Source organism: Pelodiscus sinensis, chromosome 1 (assembly GCF_052426305.1).
Source record: "Pelodiscus sinensis isolate ZL-2025 chromosome 1, ASM5242630v1, whole genome shotgun sequence".
In the NCBI taxonomy this organism is placed as follows: Eukaryota; Metazoa; Chordata; order Testudines; family Trionychidae; genus Pelodiscus; species Pelodiscus sinensis.
Window position 1 is genome coordinate 190584562 of NC_143052.1, and position 21052 is coordinate 190605613.

At 42.0% G+C, this 21052-nt stretch overlaps 1 protein-coding gene across 2 annotated transcripts in view; it reads left to right on the forward strand.

Annotated features, from left to right (window-relative positions):
- MORC3 (MORC family CW-type zinc finger 3) overlaps positions 1–21052 on the forward strand; it is a 71113-nt gene that overhangs the window by 6270 nt on the left and 43791 nt on the right. Inside the window, exons 2-8 of one of the 2 annotated variants that reach the window (XM_075911648.1) lie at positions 8078–8150; positions 12820–12952; positions 15119–15331; positions 15591–15740; positions 17437–17587; positions 19070–19201; positions 19432–19551. In XM_075911648.1, coding sequence (XP_075767763.1) covers positions 8078–8150; positions 12820–12952; positions 15119–15331; positions 15591–15740; positions 17437–17587; positions 19070–19201; positions 19432–19551 — 972 coding nt within the window. The remainder of the gene's footprint in view (positions 1–8077; positions 8151–12819; positions 12953–15118; positions 15332–15590; positions 15741–17436; positions 17588–19069; positions 19202–19431; positions 19552–21052) is intronic. The other variant, XM_075911658.2, reaches the window with a different exon arrangement.

Consider the following 21052-nt stretch of genomic DNA (forward strand, 5'->3'; position numbering starts at 1 on the left):
CTCTTGCGGTCCAGGGCAAGCTCCCGGGAGCCGCCAGCCTGGTCCCGGCAAGAGGGGGTGGGCTGGGGGGCATCGGGTGGGTGGCTCTGTGCCGTGCCAGGTGCAGGGTCTGCTAGCTGGGTGCTGGCAGGCTTGCACCTGGCACGGGCACCGTAGCCAGCCCGTGCCCCTTTAAGGGGTCCGGGGCCGGGAGGGGGGCATAGAGTTTCCCTGGTGTTGGCCAGAGTGGCCACCAGGGAAACCTGGGGAGGGCTAGCCTCCCACTAGTTCGAACTAAAGGGCTACACAGCCCTTAGTTCGAACTAGCTAGTTCGAACTAGGCGTTAGTCCTCGTAAAATGAGGTTTACCTAGTTCGAACTAAGCGCTCCGCTAGTTCGATTCAAATTCGAACTAGCGGAGCGCTAGTGTAGCACCTATTAAAGTTAGTTCGAACTAACGTCCGTTAGTTCGAACTAACTTTGTAGTGTAGACATACCCTAATAGAGTTTGTATATAGATAAGATAGGATTGTAGATCTTCTGTTTTTAAAAATCTTTTTTCTCTTATGCTATGCTCCCACTATCAGGTTAAGAGTACTCTTTTGGAGTCACTATAATCCGTTGGTCACAGATTCCCAAAGGAATGACAGTAGCTACCAAACTAGTTAGCTCTGTTGGATAAGCACAGAAAATATGCAAGCTACTGTCCTCTAGGGGCCCATTCTATGAGGCTGTGTCCAGACTCAAGGGTTTTTTCGAAAAAAGTAGCCTTTTTTCGAGAGAACTTCACCTGCGTCTAGACTACAGCCGAGTTCTTTCGAAATTAAATCGAAAATGCGGCTTTTCTTTCGACGGCGGAAAACCTCATTTCACGAGGAAGAACGCCTTTTTTTCGAAAGTGCTCTTTCGAAAAAAGGCGTTCTTGAATACAAACAGGGCTTTTTCGAAAGAGCATCCAGACTGGGTGTTTTCTTTCGAAAAAGCGGCTTGCTTTTTCGAAAGTACTTTAGAAAAAGAGCGTCTAGACTGCAAGCAGTATCTTTCGAAAAAGCCTCTTTCGAAAGAGGCTTGCAGTCTAGACGTAGCCTGAGTGTGAGACTAGCAGGATTCCTGAGAAGTAAATTTAGATCAACCAGTGAAGGGTTAAATGGCACAGCTAACAGTGATAGTGTCAACTAGCATTGCCCATGGCTGTGGTTGTAGCCACAGTTGATCAAATCACTTTGAAGTTCTGGATGTTTAAAAATGGCAAGGAATATTCTTGATGGTTAATTTTTAGATCGCTCCAAAAGAAAAGTGTTTCTAAAACTTAATTCACAATTAAATTTAGTTCAGATACAATATACAAGCTGATCAAAATAAATTCTATTTACAATAATCAGCTCTACTAGTTGTTTACATAAGGAATTTAATAAAATCTTTAGTTGCTCTGAATCTTTTAGAATGGAAATTTTGCTAAAGTTACTGCTGATTATGAAATAATTAGGAAAATGAAGGTTCAGAAACGTATCTGTGTATGGAACTGAGTGGATGAAGGAAGACAAACATTTATAGTCTCAGGCACAGTCAGTGCATTGAACAAGTTAAAATATCCCAGAATCCTTCATTCTCATGCTCAGCTTTATTGTAGAAATTCACTAGTATTTAAATTATTTCTGGTCTTTGTATAGGCAGAATCTGTCAAAAGCAAGATATACGTTCTGCTGAGGTTTGCTAAATATGCACTATGTGCTAGGTACCATCAGTGCAGATATCTCCACAGTTTATTTTCATCTGGAATGTTATGTACACGTCTAGAAAAAGCTTATGAGGTGTGTGTGATAATAGAATGGAATCTGTGGAATTTTCAGTCTGTCATAAATAAGGAATATAAAGATGAGCAAAATTAATTAAATTAGGAATAGAGCGGAAAAGGTAACTGTTGCAAGAGCGTGTTCCAGATTAGTAGCATATTGACCAGTGTGTGTGTGTGATTTAAGTCACTAGTCAGGAAAACTTGATTTAATCATGGTTTTCTACATACAAATGCATTCTTGTTGGTTATTATAACCTTATACATATTCTTCAGCTAGGTTTCATTTTTAGAAGGTACACACTACACTTTTAAACAGTGATTTATGTTAAACTTTTCAGATTAATTTTACAATTATAACAGAAAATGAATGATAGGCTATTTCATTTACAAAAAGTAATTGAAGCAGATATTTATGAAGTCATTGGGAGGTAAACTGTCTCCAATTCAACTGGTTAATCATTAATTGGAGGATTTTCTTGCCATGCTGTATTAGGGGACATTTAAATTGTTTTATTTAACTAAAACAACAACATTAGGTATTCTGGATTTTTTTTGTCCAACAGCAAACATATATGGTAGCTTGTTGTATTTGGATTACCTTTTTTGACTGTTCATATTTAAATGTCTGTCAGCAGAATTTCATATAAATTCTGGACAGGGAATTACAATTTAATCTGGTCAATGATAAACTTAAACAGTTTTTATGAACTTTAAAAAAATCTGTCTCAAATGCTGGTGTGTGGGTACTTTTGCATGTTGATTTTCTTCAAACTGTTTAGCAGTCATTTGTTGCCTTAAGAAACAGGCAAGGTGTTCAGAGGTTATTCATTGCGTTCATGGCTTGGTTTGTGTGTGATAAGTGATTAATTTAAAATTTCCCAAAATAGTAAAATCCTCAAAGATGCTGCCACTTTGTTATGAAATACAGGCAGCCTGAGGCCTTATTTATGCTTAAAAGGTTTACCAGCAGACTGTCTTAGTGTAGATACATTTTATACCCCCCCCCCCCCAAAAAAACCTTTTACTATACTAATTTTTTTATGCCAGGTTCTGAGCCAAATAAGATGTACCAGTATGAAGGATTATTTTGCTAATGTAAATAATTACACCAATGTTCTCTCTCATCTTTTCCATCTATATGTGTGGAATAAATTTGATTGTTCACCGAGGCACATGTGAATATGCACCACATGAGAAATGCAGACCTAGCTGTGAGTGCTCCCTTAATCAGCTGGGCGGCATTGGAATTTCTCCTGAGCCCCGCACAAGCGCACAGCCTACAGTGAACACTGAACCACACCCTTAAGCTATCACAATTTAAGTACAGATCTAAGCAGCAATGGGAAAGCATGACTTAATGTCTGTAAAAGATGGTCTGCACTGAAAAGTTACATCAGCAAAGCTGCATTTCTCAAAGTGTAAGAAATCCACATCCCTGAGAGTTGTTGCTGACCTAACCCCTATTCTAGATGGTGTAAGGTCAATGGAAGAATTTTTCTATTGACATAGCTACTACTTTTTGAGGATGTGGCTTACCTACAGTAATAGTAGAACGTCTTCTGCCCCAGTAGTAAATAGGGATGTCATAGTACACTAGGGATGTTAAAAAGCAGTTTATTAGGTAGCCATGTAACTGCTGAAAATTAGAGAGGTTAGAAATTGTTCGTTTCAATAATTGTGTAACTGCAAGTTTTCTTAGCAGTTACACGGTTACTAAAATACTCACCCCGAGGAGCCTGTATCAGAGGTGGCAGTGTGGGGTGATAGCCAATGTCTGGGGTGTGTGTGTCTGAGCTCCCCGCTGAGAGAGGCTGCTCCAACAGCCCACGGAGCAGCCTCTATCTGCAGTAAGCCTGGGCCTGCTGCGGACAAAGGCTGCTTTGTGGCAGCAGCCCCTGTCTGTGGAGGGAGCCAAGCTCCCTGCAGACAGAGGCTGCTCCAGCATCCAGAGACAGCAGTGCAGTGTGGCAGGCAGCTCCACTGCATGCTCTTTATTTAAAACTTGGAACAGCGGTCTGGGACTGTCAGCCCACCAGTTTGAGTTTTTTAAATGCAGAGCATGTGGGAGGGGAAGGAGAAGAGGCTTGTTGTGGTTAACTGGGACAGTCAACCAATAAGCAATTGCTTATTGATTAAACCAGGGGTGTCCAAACTTTTTTCAAAGAGGGCCAGATTTGAAGAAGTGAACATGCGTGAGGGCCGACCATTTTGCCTGACATTCTTTGAACCATTAAAATTAAATGCAAATTAACTATTTTATGCAAAGTTTATTGCAAACGGCATACTTTTCATTTCGTCACATGGATGACAAATCTAAACAGGTGTTAAATCACTCTGCCTTTCATATCTGAAGGCCAGATGAAAAAAAAATCCAGGAAGCTGAAATATATGTCAGGAACATTGTAAAGTACATTACATATTATCAACTTTTAAGTTCAAAAAATATGAACAGGAACATAACACCAACTATACATGTTGTGTCCAAATATATTTATAACTGATTTAGACCAACTGACATTAACTGAGATTTTGCAATGTATTCATCTCAATTGAAAAAAAAACTTGCCTAAACTAATGTGAAGGGTGAAACTGAGATCTGGACTGCAGCACAGGAGAGCGCAGGGCACGCTGGCCTCACGGCGGCACGGGGCCAGGGTGAACCCGCAGCCAAGCGGGGTGAGCGGGGCTGCGGACGTGCCCTACATGGCAGGCTTTAGGACCGCAGCGGCCGCCATGGACGGCGGCGGTGCGGCTGGAAGCGGCGCGCTGCGCGCGCCAGTTCAGACAAGCACCGGGGAGCCAGGAGAGGGGGAGGAAGCGGGGGCTGTCCCCGCACTCTCAGCCCATAGCGGAGGGCCCGCGGGGTCGGAGAGCGCAGGGCACGCTGGCCTCATGGCAGCCCGGGGGCAGGGCGAACCCGCAGTCAAGCGGGGGAGCGAGGCTGCGGACGTGCCCTACAGGGCAGGGTCTAGGACTGCAGCGCGGCCCGAAGCGGTGCGCTGTGCGCACCAGTTGAAAGGAGCACCGGGGAGCCGGGAGAAGCGGGGGCCGTATTAAATCCGACCGCAGGCCGCAATTGGCCCGCGGGCCGGACTTTGGACATGCCTGGATTAAACAGTTAGCTGGGGAGTCGCTAACATCCCCACTGAAAGAGTTATTGGTTATACGCTAGGGATGTTTAATTAACTAATCAAATAGTTGATGAGATTTCTGTCGACTATTCGATTAGTCGATCAGGACTAGTGCATGTTCCGCCTTTGAAATGTACAAGATACCCTGGGCTCCACCTGGCGTTTCATTCTTTGAAATGCATAAGATCCCCTGCTGTGCACTTAACCCAGCTCCCCCTAGCACCCACTCCTCTTCTCCTCCTTCCCCTCCCACCCCATTACTGCCTCTTTGTGGTAGAGGCAGCAGGAAGGCGGGAAGCAACTAGCTGACTAATGTTGACTGTCCAATAAGCTTTTGCTTATCGGATAGTTGACTAGTCGGTTAGTTGCTTACATTACTATTACACACTGTCGTGAAAAATAAAGCTTATACTGCAGAGCCCACAGCGCAGCTGCCTCTCCGGGAGTGGGGCCAGGAGCTGGTTCCCAGCACACACTGACTGCTGGCCCCACTCCGAGGGAATCAGCTGCACTGCAGGCTTTATAGTATAAACTTTATATTTCAGACCCTGCCGCACGTAACTTCTGATTTTCAGCAGTTACATGATTACTTAATAGTGATAGAAATGTAGCCGTGTTAGTCTGGGGTAGCTGAAGCAAAATGCAGGACAATGTAGCACTTTAAAGACTAACAAGATGGTTTATTAGATGATGAGCTTTCGTGGGCCAGACCCACTTCCTCAGACACTGCTTTTGAACATCCCTAGTGCGAATAATGTAGGTATACCGACCTAAGTGCTGGTGTAGACAGTACTATATTGGTAAGAGAGACCTTCGTTTACCAGCTACCACCTCTTGAGGATGTGGAGTTATTAAGCTGATGAGTGTGTTTGCTCTTGTTGGCTTATCGTGGGGCTGGGCAAGATGTGGCCTGCTTAAACATTTTGATCCAGCCTGTGGGCTGCATCTGGCCACTTTCAATTTATATCCTGCTGTCTCTGCCGCCAAATTTCCAGGCAATGGCTCAGGCAGCAGGATCCTAATTAAATGGCTCAAGGTCACAGTGCTATCCCGGCAGGGGCCAGAGCTGAGAACCCTCCAAGTGGCTTCCAGGCAATACAGTATCTGTGTGGCCAAGATCCCCGAGCCCTTTGCTGTGTTTTTATTTCAAAGCCTTCAGCCTCAGACAACTCTGGAGGGAGGCTAGTCCCAGGCTCTGATCCTTCTGGGGGTGATGTCGGCTTGGGACCATGTACCAAAATTCATTAAGTGCGCCCCCCCCAAATTATTGCCCACCTTTAGCTTAGCACATCTGGATCAGAAGTGTTACTGCAGAGTAGTTGCATTGGTGCAGCTGTACCACTGCAAGTTTGTAGTGTAGACATGTCCTTGTGTAGAAGTGAAGCAGTGTATGATGAAAAAGATTCTTAGAATTTGTTAAGCAGTTAGATTTGAGAGAGGTCTGGAAACAGGCAGAAATACTTGAAGTTTCTGCAAGAGTTGCTTGTGTGCCATTTAAAACCCCTGTGTTAGGAAAACAGGTTTGGTGGCATGTGTTTTGTAAGCAAGTTTTCTGAAGAGAACACCTGCTTTCTGCTCCAAACAGGAAACTGACCTACAAAGTGCTGATTTCTGCTGTTTGGCAAAAAGATCAGTAGCATTATATTTATCAGGATAATGGACACAGTGACTGAGTCAGGTTTACTTAAGCCTTGTCTGCATTAGAAAGGATTTCCTGGTATAGTAGTTCTGGTCATCTGTAGGGATGGCAACTAAGAACTTGACTATCCAAACCATGAGTCAGCACTGCTTGAATTAAAAGAGCTTATTTAGAGGTAAATTAGCCTTGATTAAACAGCCCTACTTATTAGAGACAGACATGATTGCACATATTAAGGACCGGTCTGTACTGCAGTGTTTTGTTGGGAGAGGTGTTCCTCAGGAGTGTGGGGAAAAAAACATAGCCATGTCAACATAGCCACCACTAGCAAAAACTCCAGGGTAGATGCATCTATGCTGACAGGAGTGCTTCTGTCAGTGTAGATAATATGTGGAAAGGTGATGATAACCTGAAGATGGAAAAAACTCATCTGTCACCATATACAATGTTTGTACTAGGGGGCTCTCCTGGTGTAGCTGTACTGGCAAAGCATTTGTAGTACAGGTTGGCCCTCGCTGGTCCGGCACCTTTGGGACCTGAATATTCCCGGATGAGGGAATTTGCCAGACCAGGGAAGATCCCTTGCCACCGGCCCCCTCAGCCTCTTGCTCCCTTTGCCACCTGTTCCTTCAGCCCCACTTCCAGCCCGGCAAAATGCTGCCCTGGCACCATTGCCAGAGCTGCAGCTCTAGTGCCAGCATGGAAACATGCAGCACTGGCCCTAACTGAGTTGCCCTGTTCAAGCTGGGTTGCCACAGCAGCACCAGCCCCACTGCCAGCTGGCACACTTCCCCAATTGAACTGCCAGCCTGCAGTGGGCCCAGCTAAGTTGCTGTGGCCCCTAACGGATTTTCCCTGCTAGGCTGCCACAGCCTGGCCTTACTGCTAGCCAGGCTGCTGCAGCTCTGCCCTTGCTGCCGGGCCACGCAGCCCTGGCCCCAGCTGGGTTGCCACTGCCATGGCCCCACTACTGCTGCAAGGCTGCTGAGGCCCTTGCCCCATGGATGGACCACAGATTTTGCTGATGAGTGTCCTAGTTTTGGGAGGTGTAACCTGTATAGACAAAGCCTAAGTCAGTGTATTGCTCCCTTGGGTGGTTTACCCCATAAGAATAAGCTTTTTTTTACTACTTAAAACTAAAGATTTACTCTATGCTGAAGTGGTTGATGTTTGTGCTGGAGAGCTGAGTTTCCGTTCCTCTGATGACCTCTAGTGTCAGTGGGCAGAGAGTTGTAGTTTGCAAGTAAGATTATATCAAAAAGAGAAATCAACTTCATAGGATCACCTTAAGGACTCTAGACAAAACACAGTATAGCAACCAGGGCTATATCTTCCTAATCTTGTCACTTTCTTGAAGAATATTAAAGATAAAAAAACTGAAGAATACTTCCACCATTTAAGTGTGGTGATTTTTTGCTCACTTGTATGAAATAATTGCAGGAAATGTCACTGTTTTCCTCCACAATATAGAGTGAAAGACAATATCTGTTAAATAATCTGAGTTAACACTAACCTTTTTTTGTTTTGTTTCAGCTTTGTCCAAAGTTCTTGCATACAAATTCTACCAGTCACACTTGGCCTTTCAGTGCAGTTGCAGAACTTATAGGTATCAGTGTTTCATTTATTGAATACTTAACCTCTTTGTTTGTTTACATAGTGTGGTGGCTTTGACATAAGTTAAATTCAACTAAATAATTATTGTAATTGAAAGTAGAGGAGTGATAAGGTTTTAAATTTGATTGCTCTGTTTTCCATAGAATCAAAAGTTTCAAGTTAATCATATTTAAAACTTCCTTATGTGTTAATACTGTGTATTGCAATTTTAAAAATGGTTTTTGCCATGTATGCTATTTGGCTTATTTTGTTTGAAAGTAGATCTGTAAGGTTCATTTTTAATAGCACAGTGGTATAACTGAAGTTTTGAACATGGCTAAGGAATTACTCAAATTTAAGACTTTTTTCCTAATTTAAAATCATAACAATGTTGTAGGTTTCTGTTCAACTTCAAGTAACAAGTTATTTATTTCAGTAACTAAATGTTGGGCTTGTCTATTTGATAGCTGGTATTTCCCAATAAGCCAGACTGTACTTTGTTTTTATCTTTGTTGAAAGTTTCTAATTCTGTGAAAGCTAGAAATTTGTGTTGTATGTACCTTAAAAATGGTAATTCTTTCCTGAGAGTTTCTCATATGTGGCTGCCCAAAAAGAAAATTTTATAGTCTTCTTTGTTAGTTCAGGAAAAGGAACTACATGCTGTCATTCAGTTTAGTTATGAGAAGGGATGTTTAAAAATGGTGGTTGCTGTAACTGTGTAGCCACTAAAATTTTTAGCAGTCACATGGCTACATGCTGTCTCCCTAGGAGTGGGGCTGGCAGCCAGCGCACTCCTGGCTGCTGGCCCTAATGGTGTGGACTGGCTTTTAAGCCAGTTCCCCACATGTACTGGCCAATGCCTGCTGCCTTGCGCTGCTGCCTGTACCAGAGGCAGCAGCGCAGTGTGGCATTTGGCTCCCCAAGAGATGGTGCTTAAATGGTGACACACTGACATCCCTAGTTAGGAGCATGGCTGGTTGAGAGGGACTAAAGAATGGAGTAGGTGACTGAGAGAGCTTAGCTTGCTCATTCCTATTGCCATTCAGTGGTACAGGTTGGACCTCCTGGTCCAGTACCCTCAGGACTTGCCGTTCCAGACCAGGGATTTTGCTGGACCAGAGGAGGTTAATGCTCCCCTGATGGCTGCCCCACTGCCGCCTCCTCTCCCTAGGGCTCTCAAGGCTGTGGCTCTCCACCCTACTGTCTCTGCTGCTGCTAGGGGTTCCCAGGAGTTCTCCAGCCAGAGCCACCCTGCTTCTCCCAGCCCTGCTACCTCCAGGGATTCCTCCTGGTTTCCTGGCCCCACTTCTGGATGAGCCCAGCTGCCACAGGGATTTCCCGGAGCTCCCCGGCTGGGGTGGAAGGGGTTCCTCTGCTGCCACCTGGTCCATTGCCAGAGTTCCAGGCCGCTGCGTGGCCCTGCTGCCCCCCGGGGTTTCCCAGTCAGGGCTGCCCAGCCATCACAGTTCTGCTGCTGCCAGGAGAAGGGGGAGGTGGTTCCCAAGATTCCCCGACCGGCTGCGTCCCAATTCTAGGAGCTCTCTGGCCACCTGACACCACTAATGTGGGCTGGGTGGGGGGTTTCCTGGCAGGGGCGGAGGCTCCCTGATGCTGCTGGCCCCTGCTGACACTGGGGGTTCCCTGCCTAGCCACTGCTGGCTCAGCCAGGATCCCACGTTCTCCTGGCAGTCTCCTGCTCCTGGGGCTCTTTGGTCCAGCAACATCTGTGGCCTTGCTAGATCAAGGATGTTGCTGGACCAGAGTGTCCCAGATTTGGGAGGTTCAACCTGTAGTTTGACAATCTTAATTTTTAATATCTGGTCTTGTGTGAAGATCAGTCATTGCAGTTTGGATTTTTAAAAATAGGCATCAAATTAGTAATGTTTGTACAAGGTACTGAAAATAATTTTTCCTTTTGCTTTTATGATGAAATCAAATGTAAAATTTCACATCTTGAACTATAAATAGGGACAATAATGTAGAGGGAATTGTTTTGGAGCTGTGTATTGGAATTAATATAGGTTACTACCATGACACCAATTAAATCATAAATTTTTTTATTACGTTTGGTGGCCAAATAATATTTCTGCAATTGCTCTGGAGGTGTCTATTCCATGTTTAGACTTTTTAACTTAATCCAAACACTTAAGAGCATTTTATATGAGTTTACAGGGGATTTTGACTCATTGTTTGGCTCCAACTTGTCAGGGGAATAGGCACGAATAATTAATTGAGTTAATTATTTGTTAGTTATTTAGTTAGTTGTTAGTCACGAATAATTAATTTACTTTTTTATACCCTTTAACGAATTAGTGATGGCACTGCCAAGTATTGGACCTTAGCTAAGGCTGAAGCAGTTTTTTATAATACATTAAACAAACTTATGTAGCCAGTTATTTACTACACCTAGTACCCAGGGAGCAAGGCTTTAAGGTTTGTGCTGAAATAGAAATCATATAAACATTTCCAGATGTTTATTTGTTTTTTTGTATGTCCCAAAAGATCTCCGAAATGGTCAGAGCTAGAAACACAAAACTTTACATGGATACTACTGATTTCCTAATTAAATAACTGAATTGGTTATATCTCAAAATCAGTTCCCCCAGAGCTCCAATTGGGCCCACTGATAATTTGCTTTTACTAGCACCTGATCATAGGCATTTGCTGGGCTCTTCTGTTAAGCGTGTCACATAAACTGCAACTACGAGATCCTTTCCCTCTGCCTACGAACTAAGTTATGTTAATTACTTTTATCTGATATATTACTTAGCATATTTTATTGGAAATTCTTTAAGTTAATGTAATTGATGTAGTTCATTCATCACCCCTTTTACTATATTTCACCGGGTATTTCTGCTAGTATATAATATGACACTAGGATATTGAAGGGTCACTGCGAGTTAACACAACTCTTCTTTCTCTTTCTTTTTCTGACCAGATGCATTGGGCTATTGCACATGTTTAAAACCATAGTTCATCCAAGTCTAATGGCTGATATTTCTGCAAGGGATTGGGGTGGTGTCGATCTTTTATTTTAAAATTTAGTCAATTTGTTGGGGAAGGGCTATTAATCAACTTTTACATATTTCTCATTAGGGATATGAAGGACTAGTCACTTCCCCCGCCTGCTCCCCCTTGCTGCCTCTACCAGATAGAGGCAGCAAGGAGGGGCGGGGGGAAGGGAGGAGTACTTCAAAGCGGCAGCACCGCAGCAAGCCTGGGTTCTAGGTGTCATTTCAAAGCAGCAGCGCCACCCTATCAACTAATCGAATATTCAATGCAAAAATACATCGACTATTTGATTAGTGAAATACATGCTGCTTAACATGCTTTTTCCACACATGAGCTGATAAAGTCATCAGAGATGCAAATAAAACTAAAATGAATTTCTAGCTTTGCAGTTGACATAATTGATTACATATTCAATATATGGTTTTTGCTTCTGGGGTCTATGCTATTTTGTAAAGTAGCGAGATCTCATTTAGTGCTTTGCAAAACTGTATGTGCACTAATCACAAGGAAAATATTTTTTTCACCTCAAAGTGTAGCAGAAATTGAGGTATGGTATTACTACAATTTAATTTTGGAAAGTACAGGGAAAGCTTTATCTGGCACTTTAACCAGAAAATGTTATTAACCAGCATTACTGCACTGCTGGCTGACAGCAGCAGCAGAGGCTTCCTTCCTCATCAGTCTGCGTTGAGCTGCTTCTTTGCTTGAGTATTGATACTGGTAACTGGCATTCCCCATGAGCTGAGGAGAACACCACTTTCACTGTACTACTGTATGTTTACACTGTGAAGAAACGTGCATAATTAAAACTGACTAAATCGATAAAGAACATCTTTGTTGTGCACCTTTGCTTTACATGCTTTTTCACTCAAATTCAGAATGGATCTTCATGCAAATTACTAAAATTCTACACAGTTTACATTTAATTCAGGGGGTAGGCACACTTCAGTAGCTGCTAATCAGCACTGCCTGAAGTAGTTCAAGTGGTTCCTAAATTGCAGATTCTCACTAGCCTTTGGAAAGGCCTTTTATTTGAAGGATACTTGTCAATCAGCACTGAGAAGTATCAGGGTTAGCTGTGTTCATCTGAATCTGCAAGTACAAGGGGAAGTCCTGTGGCACCTTCTGACTAACAGATATATTGGAGCATAAGCTTTCATGGGCAAAGATCCACTTCATAAGATGCATGACATCTGATGAAGTGGGTCTTTGCCCATGAAAGCTTATGCTCCAATATATCTGTTAGTCTACAAGGTGCCACAGCACTGATAGTTACTTTAACCCTACATCTTTGAGCGATTAGTGAAAGAAAGTCATCCGCAAACAGCCCAGATAATATGGTCACTATCCATATAAGAGATTATAAAAATTGGTGTGGGGACTAGACTTCAAGTTTGATTTGACAATAGACCATAACTATAAGCCATTTTGTAGATCTTGTACAATATTTAACTTTTAACATTAAACTTTAATTTATTAAAAAGGAAGCTGTGGAGGGGAAAGTGTATGGAATAAAATGTTTTAGGGGACATGCTGACTCCAATTTGCTGGCAAATAATATTTTCATAGAGGGTTTTGGGATATTGAATCTTTCACCAAAATTATGTATTTTTGAATATTTGAATTTGTGCTTATGTTAAATTCACACTTGGCTGATTTTTTTTTTTAAGACAATGCCTATGATCCAGATGTAAATGCTAAACAGATATGGATAGACAAAACAGTAATAAATGGCAATATATGTTTGACCTTTACTGATAATGGGAATGGTATGACTTCAGAGAAATTGCACAAAATGCTAAGGTGGGTAACTTTTATGGTCTCCCTATGTTGTTCCAATTTCCATTTTCAGATTTTAATTCTGTTCTTCCCTATATATCAAAACGGCAAGTGATTTTAATGCTTATGAAAATAAGAGTAAGATACAGGCTGGACCTCTCTGATACAGCATTCTTGGGACCTGACCAGTCCCGAACTAGGGAATTTTCCAGACCAGAGGAGGTCCCCTCTTACTGGCTCCCCAGACCACCTTTCCTCCCTACTGCCAGCCCCTGCCACCTGCACTATCTGGGCTGCTGCGATCCCTTTTGGACTACGGGAGCTCTTGCACCTGTCCCAGCACCAGCCCTACCAGCTCCCAAGCCACTAGCCCTCTTACCACTGGGACTCCCAGCCAATACTTCCTGGTCCAGCCTCAGATGATGATGGTTGAGGGAATCCTGGCTTTGGAAAGTCCAACCTGTGATAGCTAGATCCAAAGGATAGGCAGATTCTAATCAAGTGTTCATCAAGATCTGTGGTGTGTTTTGTTCCTGAATCACCCATCTCCATTTATCTGTTCCTGAGCCTATTTTGAGTTAGCAGTTATATAGGAATGTGGTTTTGTAATGCTCATAAGTGAAATAAGAGAGGAGAAGAAGAGGAAATACCTGCTTAAGCTCAGGTTTGTCTGAATTATACCAAGGTAGCCGAAGTTGAAAGGTGGTAACTCGATACTGTTAATTACAAATGTTGTTCAGTTGCTCCTTTGACTTGGTGGGTTGCAAGTTGTGTTCCTTTCAATTTTTCCCATCCCCTGAGCGAAATGAATTTTGTTATGCACACCAAAGCATAACCTATACACGACACATTGACTTCATATTGGTGCACACAACAAAATTCATATGGTGGAAGTGGTGCAAGGAATCTGAGTGTAGGAGGGGGCTCAGGCCTCGGGAGGAGAGTTGTGGGGCAGGGGTGTTAGGGCTTTGGCTGGAAGTATGGGCTCTAGGCTGTGGCTGAGGGATTCAGGGCTGGGACACGGTTATGATACAAACCCTGTGAGCATGAGGGGTTTGAGGTGCAGAAGGGGGCTCCAGGCTGGAGGTGGGGCCGAGGAGGTTCAGATTATAGGAGAAGGCTGCAGTTTGAGGTAGGGGATTGGGATACAGGAAGGGGTGAGAGCTCTGGGGTGGAGCCTGGGATGAGGGGCTTAGGATGGCAAAGTGGTTCTAGGCTTGTGGAGGGACTATGGGTTAGGAGGCTCTGAACTGGGAGTGTGTGCTTCAGGGTAGGGCAAGGGATGAGGATTTTGGGGTGCAGGAGGTGACTGGGTTGGGAGGGAAGGCAGTGGCACTAAGGCAGTCTTTCTGGTGCCTGCCTGTCCTGGAGCACTGTGCTCTGCCCCAAAGCGGCCAGCAGGTCTGGTTCTTGGGGCAGTGTAGAGAGCCCCATGATGTCTCCTCTTTCCCCCACTACTTCCCTCTGCCTAGGAATTGGACCTACTGTACTGGCTGTTTCACTGCTGGTAGTGTTGCCTCCCCGCTACCTCTGGTAGTTTTGTACTGGGGCTGTAGGTGAGGGGTGGTTTTGGTGGCTGCAGCAGGTTTGAGGAGAGACATCTCCCTCACTATTAGTAAGAACTTAGGTTGTAAATGAAGTGCAATAGACTTCAGATCTTGAACACAGTTCAAAATTGAAAGTGATTGTCACAAAGCTAAGGGGATGATGAATAACTGTAATGAAGAGTTCTAATTTTTTTTTACATTTTTCACTAAGTAATTTCTTGTGAGTTAAGGGTTTACATGCTAAATTTATTGCACAACTGCAGATCATCGCTTTTAATGAAATGCCTCTGCCTCATTTCCTAGTGCAAAGTTGATTTTTTTTTGTTACACATTGGAAAAGCAATTAAGTGAAGTGGAAAAGGTCAAGGTCAGTCTTTTAAAATATTTAACTATTAGACTGTTTTTTGCATAATACCCTAGAGATGATATTCCTTAGATCTATTTAAAGAGGGCAATAGATGACACGAGCGAGCGGTTAAGCATCAATATGACAGCCTTTTTCTAGTTATTGAGCAAATATACTTTTTAGCTGTGCTGTAGTCAGTGATCTAAAAAGTAGAGGAATTCAGTCTGTTTAAACTTGTTTTGATGATCTTTTGTGGATTAACACTTTTTGTAAAATGTTCTTTACAATGTGTTTCAGCTTTGGCTTCAGTGACAAAGTTACAATAAATGGTCGTGTTCCAGTGGGACTGTATGGAAATGGATTTAAATCAGGGTCTATGCGCTTGGGAAAAGATGCAATTGTTTTCACCAAAAATGGAGACACCATGAATGTTGGCCTGTTATCTCAGACCTTCCTTGAAGCTACAAAGGCAGAACATGTCATTGTTCCTATAGTATCATTTAACAGGCAACATATCCTTTTGGCTGTTTTCAAGTACAAAAAAATGTTGCATTTGTATGTGTAAAAATAGGGTATTAGAGGCCTCTGAGGAATTCTTCTTGCCCTCTTGAGTTAGAAATTGCAGTTGTGTTAATGTCCTGTTTGTGTATAAAAAAGGAGGAGGATTATAGGGTTGTATAAAAGCACTAAACTAGCAACAAAACACTTGTCTGAGGGGAGAGAAATGTGTATATATTTATGAAATGTTAAAGTCTTTAACTTGGTTCTTACGTCAAATAATCAATCCGGTAGAATGCAAAGCCAGTCTAAAGGCCATCCAGACACATTCTTTGTTCTCTACTGAGGAAAAGTTACTGGCCGAGCTTGATGCTATCATGGGGAAAAAAGGAACAAGAATCATTATTTGGAACCTTAGACGGTAAGATAAAGTCCAATGGCTGGTAACTTGTGAATTTTAAAATAAGTGGTCAGTATGTGTGAACTTGACAGTAAATAACTAGACTTTAGAAGTGTTGGTAGAACAGCTAATGAGCATAAGTTGGCTGTAACTTAGTGGGAACATGTGGGATCAGAGTGATAACTTACAGAGCTATGCCAGCAGAACATCAGAGTGTAGGCCCAGCTTTAGACCCTTTGCTTCTGGCTATTTTACTTGCTCTTTCATAATAGTTTGTGGTGGATGAATGACTTTGTAACTGTCAAGTTTGTCAGCATAAACCCCTTGTTGACAGTCAATAGAGGCAAAAGTCTTTTGTTGGTGTAGCTTATGTCCTTTGGGGAGGTCGTTTAACTGTGCCAGGAAAAAAATCCTTTTGCTGGAATAAGTTGGATCTCCACTAGAGATTAGTTGTTGCTATACCAGCAGAGCTTTTGCAGTTGTAAACTAGCTTTAAAATGTGACAGCTTGCAAAATCCATCTGGTTTTATATTTTAATGGCTGAGACACACCATGCAATTCCTTAACTAAGCTTCCTTTTAGCCTACTATTTAAAATGCCTGAAACTTTTTAAGTTTAATTCTAGTTTTGATGCTTACAGTATCTAATCCAGAATTTTTCCGCACATTTACCATAGCTGAATAAAAGGCTGAATTAGTCACATTCTCAGCATCAGTAGAAAATGAACAAGTTTGTTAGGTCAGATTCTCCATCCTTCTGCCTCTGCAGCATTAAACCCACCGAATCATTGAAATGTAGTGTTCAAAGGAACCTCAGTATGTTATCTTAACTAGTCTAGTCCCCTGCACTCAAGGCGGGACTAAGTAATAGGTGTGTGTGTGTGTGTGTGTGTGTGTGTGTGTGTGTGTGTGTGTGTGTGTGTGTGTGTGTGTGTGTGTGTGTGTGCGCGCGCGCACAGAGGAAGCTTTTCTTAATGTCCAATTTAAACTACCCTTGCTTTAATTTAAGCCCACCGCTGTTTTGCCTATCCTCCGACTGTAAGTGGAATACTATGCATTTGTCCTCATTGAATTTTCTTCTGGTTTTTCAGATCATTTCTCCAATTTATCCAGAACATTTTGAATTTTAGTCCTATCCTCCACAGCAATCTCAAACCTCCCAGCTTAATATCCTCTAAAAACTTTGTTTTCTCTATGCCGTATCTAAAGAATGTATGGAGATATTGAACTTAATTGGACCCAGGATTTATTCGTGTGGGACCTCACTTAAAATGCTCATCGAGCTTCTCTGTGATCTGAGTCTGTAATTTCCTGGGTTGCTTACTTCCCTTTTTATAGTTAGGCACACTGTATTTGCCTTCTTCCAATGGTTCAGAATCTCTCCCATCCTCTGTGAATTTTCAAAGATAATAGCTAATGTCTCCTATGTCTTCGGCTCTGAGTATTCTAGGATATATTTTTGTAGTAGTATTGCTATGATTCATTTAGAACAAATGAATATCTTTACTGTGTTAACTGGTAAAAATTAGAGAACTTCTATTAAAAAAGAACATCTCTTTGGGGAAATGATACTTAGAATCTGTAGCTAAAATAAGCTTGCCTGCTTAAAATATTTTTTTCCACACCATCTTGATGCCCTGCTTTCTTCAGCAGCAATATTGGGTTATTTTTAATTGAGGTATTTTTTTAAAATTTGTATTTTGGACTTCTTTCCACAGAGATAAAGATGGAGAAACAGAGCTCGATTTTGATAAAGATAAATATGACATCAGAATTCCAGAAGATTTAGATGAAGCAACAGGGAAAAGAGGGTATAAAAAACAAGAGAGAATGGACCAGATTGTGCCTGAAAGTGACTATTCACTACGGGTAGGTATGCAGTTTACTTAAAAATCACTGACAAATTGGGAAGGCAAGTTAAAATATTTATTTTCAATTAGAAATATTATATTACAGCAGCATTGGCCATAGTATATTTTAAAGCTCATTCATTTGCCTTTGAAGCTTGTCTGTGGTGCTTCCTTGGGTACCTCAGGATAGTGAGGCACCTAACTACAACTTGGTTAGTTTGAGGACGCTTTGTTTTGTGCCTGCTGTGGGTCAGCTCCATAAGTCATGGACAACACAAGTACTCCCCTCTCAGCTTAGGCTGGCTCCACTGTCTTCTCTGCAGGTTAGTAATAGGCATGGTACAAACTCCATCCTTGAGTGTGTTCCTGGAGTGCCACTGTTCCATTGGAAACTCTCAGCATTATTCAGTCCTCTTAGAGAAGCAGTACGCTGCAGCTTCCAATTTGTACTTCAGATCGCTGCGCTGTTTAACTCTCAGGACTTAGGGTTTTAGCAAGAACAATCAAAAGTTTACTTAACAATTGAAAGATTCAAGTGATAGCGAGTAGAAGTATTGGAAACAAATGGTTACCTATAAAATCCTAATGTATTATATTTAGAACTTCAGCTTAAATTATTTAATCTAGAATGAAGACTGACTTAATGCCTTTCTAAAGGCAATCCCAAAACCTTTCACTATTTTGCAGCCAAGCCTGGTGGTGATCCTTTTTTCATGAAGTAAGTCACACTATCACCTTGTCTCCTTGCCACCACTAGCTAACCTGTCTGTGGCCAAGAGAAGCGGGGGTGGTGGAAGTGCTAAAGCTAGGCTGCTGCTGCAAGGGCAGGATGTCTCCTGGAGAGGAGGAGGAGAGGCATCATGCATCCTCCAGCATCAAGGCAGCAGCCCCTTTGCATGCAGCCTGCCTTGGGTGCCACACATCCTAGCACTTCTATCCCTAACTGCAGCCTTGCAAACCTGCCTGCACCTGCATGCAGAATGGTGGTGCTGGGAGCCTGTGAAGATGCAGTCAAAGTCAGTAAGTGGCAAGCCTCTTGCCAATATCAAGACCAGTTTCAGTCAGTGAGATGGTTTTAGGTTCAGGCAAAATGTTGAACAGGAAATAGTTGACGGTGGTTGTGAGATTAGATGCTGCTATAGAGGTTGAACCTCTCTAGTCTGGCATGCTCAGGAGCTGCCTGGTGCCGAATCACAGGAGGTCGGAGTTGGTTAGTAGTATTACCAATGCTTCCTCTTCTTACTGGGCTCTTCGTAGAAATTTAGGGGTAAACTAGAGCTAAATAACAGCACAGAGCCAGGACTGGTGCTATAAATAAATGTTATGGGACCATGTGTAACTTGGCCACAGCCATAAGTGGACATTCAGCTAACTGAAATCATGCCAGACCACAGATGTTGCTGGACAAGAGAGGTTCAACCTGTATACTGAGAGAATGTATTAAAACATTCATGTTGGTTTGGTTTGGTTTGCTTAATAGAAATTACCATGTTTCTTGCAGGCTTACAGCAGTATTTTGTATTTGAAGCCAAGAATGCAAATCATTATCAGAGGACAAAAAGTAAAAACACAGCTGATTTCCAAAAGTCTTGCATACATTGAACGCGATATTTATAGACCAAAATTTTTGGCGGTATCCTTTACTGATATGTACATCATTGCATGTGAAATGTGAAGACGTAATGTAATTAGGATGTCAATTCTGTGACAGTGTTTCGTTGCAAATAGTCATGCTAAAATCAATACTACATCTGGAGGCTGATGGAATTATTCCAAAATGAATAATTTGCCCAGTTTTGAATGAACATTTCAGTGTGAAGAAGCTTTTGCGTGATCAAATTATCCTTAACATCTTAAAACAAGGCTAAAACTGTAAGAATCACCTTTGGGTTTAACTGCAGAAACAAAGACCATTATGGAATAATGATGTATCACAGAAACAGACTCATCAAAGCTTATGAAAGGGTTGGCTGTCAATTAAAGGTAAGAATTTAACCTTGAAAATATATTAGTATGTGTATTAGGTAAACTGTTTTGAAGTAAACTAGTTTCTAACTTGTTTTATGGATAGATTATATTTTAATGCGGATTTTATTAAATCCTTTTTCTGTAATGTCAGTGCATCAGTTTAATACAGAAAGTTTTACTAAGCAGTTAATGATAAATGTTTGATGTAGTGCTAAACTTGATTTACAGGGTTTAGGCATGAATGTGTCCTTTAGAAAAAAGGGACTGGAGAACCATAGAAATGTAGGGCTGGAAGGGACCTGTAAGGAGTCAGTCCAGCTGCTGATACTGAGTCAAGCCAAAGTTAGAGATGGGCAAGTTATCCAATCTGTTGTTAAATCTTGAGTAATGGGGATTCACAACCTTGCCTGTACAAGAGGTTTAACTACCTTTGTAGACAATATTTTTGTAATTAACCTCCAATTCCCTGGCTTTAGTTCAAGCCCACTACATCTTGTCCTGCCTTCAGTGGATGTAATACTTGATGACTGATCTTTATAATAGCCTTTAACATACCCAGAGACATCTCAGGTCTTCCCCTCTATCTTCTTAAGAAACGTGGTTGTTGTTTTTAAACCTTTCCCTTACAGATCATATTTTCTAAATCTTTAATATATTTTTGGTTTCTCTTTCCAATTTGTCCATCTTCTGTAAAATGTAACATCTAGAATTATACTACTCCATGTGAGGTTTCCCCAGTGCCAAGTAGAGGGGTATTTATAGCACTGCTGTTATATCCGACAGTATAATTAATTTGGTGTGTCAGCCTTTCTAATTTTGTCCCTATATGCTTATGGTATTCTTTTGTACTTAAAGCTTCCATTTTTTGTAGGATTCTTTTTTTATTTTTTTCAGGTGATTATAGAGCTGTTTTGATGCTTACTATCGTGCCCATTTTCCTCTCACATCAGGATCGCTTCAAGCTGTGCCTTTTAATGTTGTATCTTTGAGCATTACCAGTACTTTTTTCGCCCTTAGATTTTCTTGCTGGGGCATCTTATCTACCAGTACTCAAAGTATGTTAAAATCTTTTTTTTTTTTTTTGGGAAGTCTTTTTGTCAGTATAGAATCATGGAAGTATAGTGCTGGAAGGCTCCTTAAAGTCTTCACGTCAGCCCAGTGGGCTGTGGCAGGACCATATAAACCTGACAGGTGTTTGTCCAACTTTTTTCCAAAAGCTTTCAATGATCATAGAATTATAGAACTGGAAGGAACCTTGAGAGATCATCTAGTCAAGATCCCTGCATTCATAGCAGGATTTAATATTATCTGAACCACTCTGTCAGGTGTTTGTCTAACCTACTCTTAATCTCCAGTGATGGAGATTACCTACCTCTCTAGATAATTTTATTCCACCCTGACAGTGTTTTCTTAATGTCCAACCTAAACCTCCCTTACTTGTCATGAGTACAGGAAGCCAACAAGAGCATTTGCTCATGTTGGCCTCCCACTGTGAAGATAGCGCCAAGCTCGACTT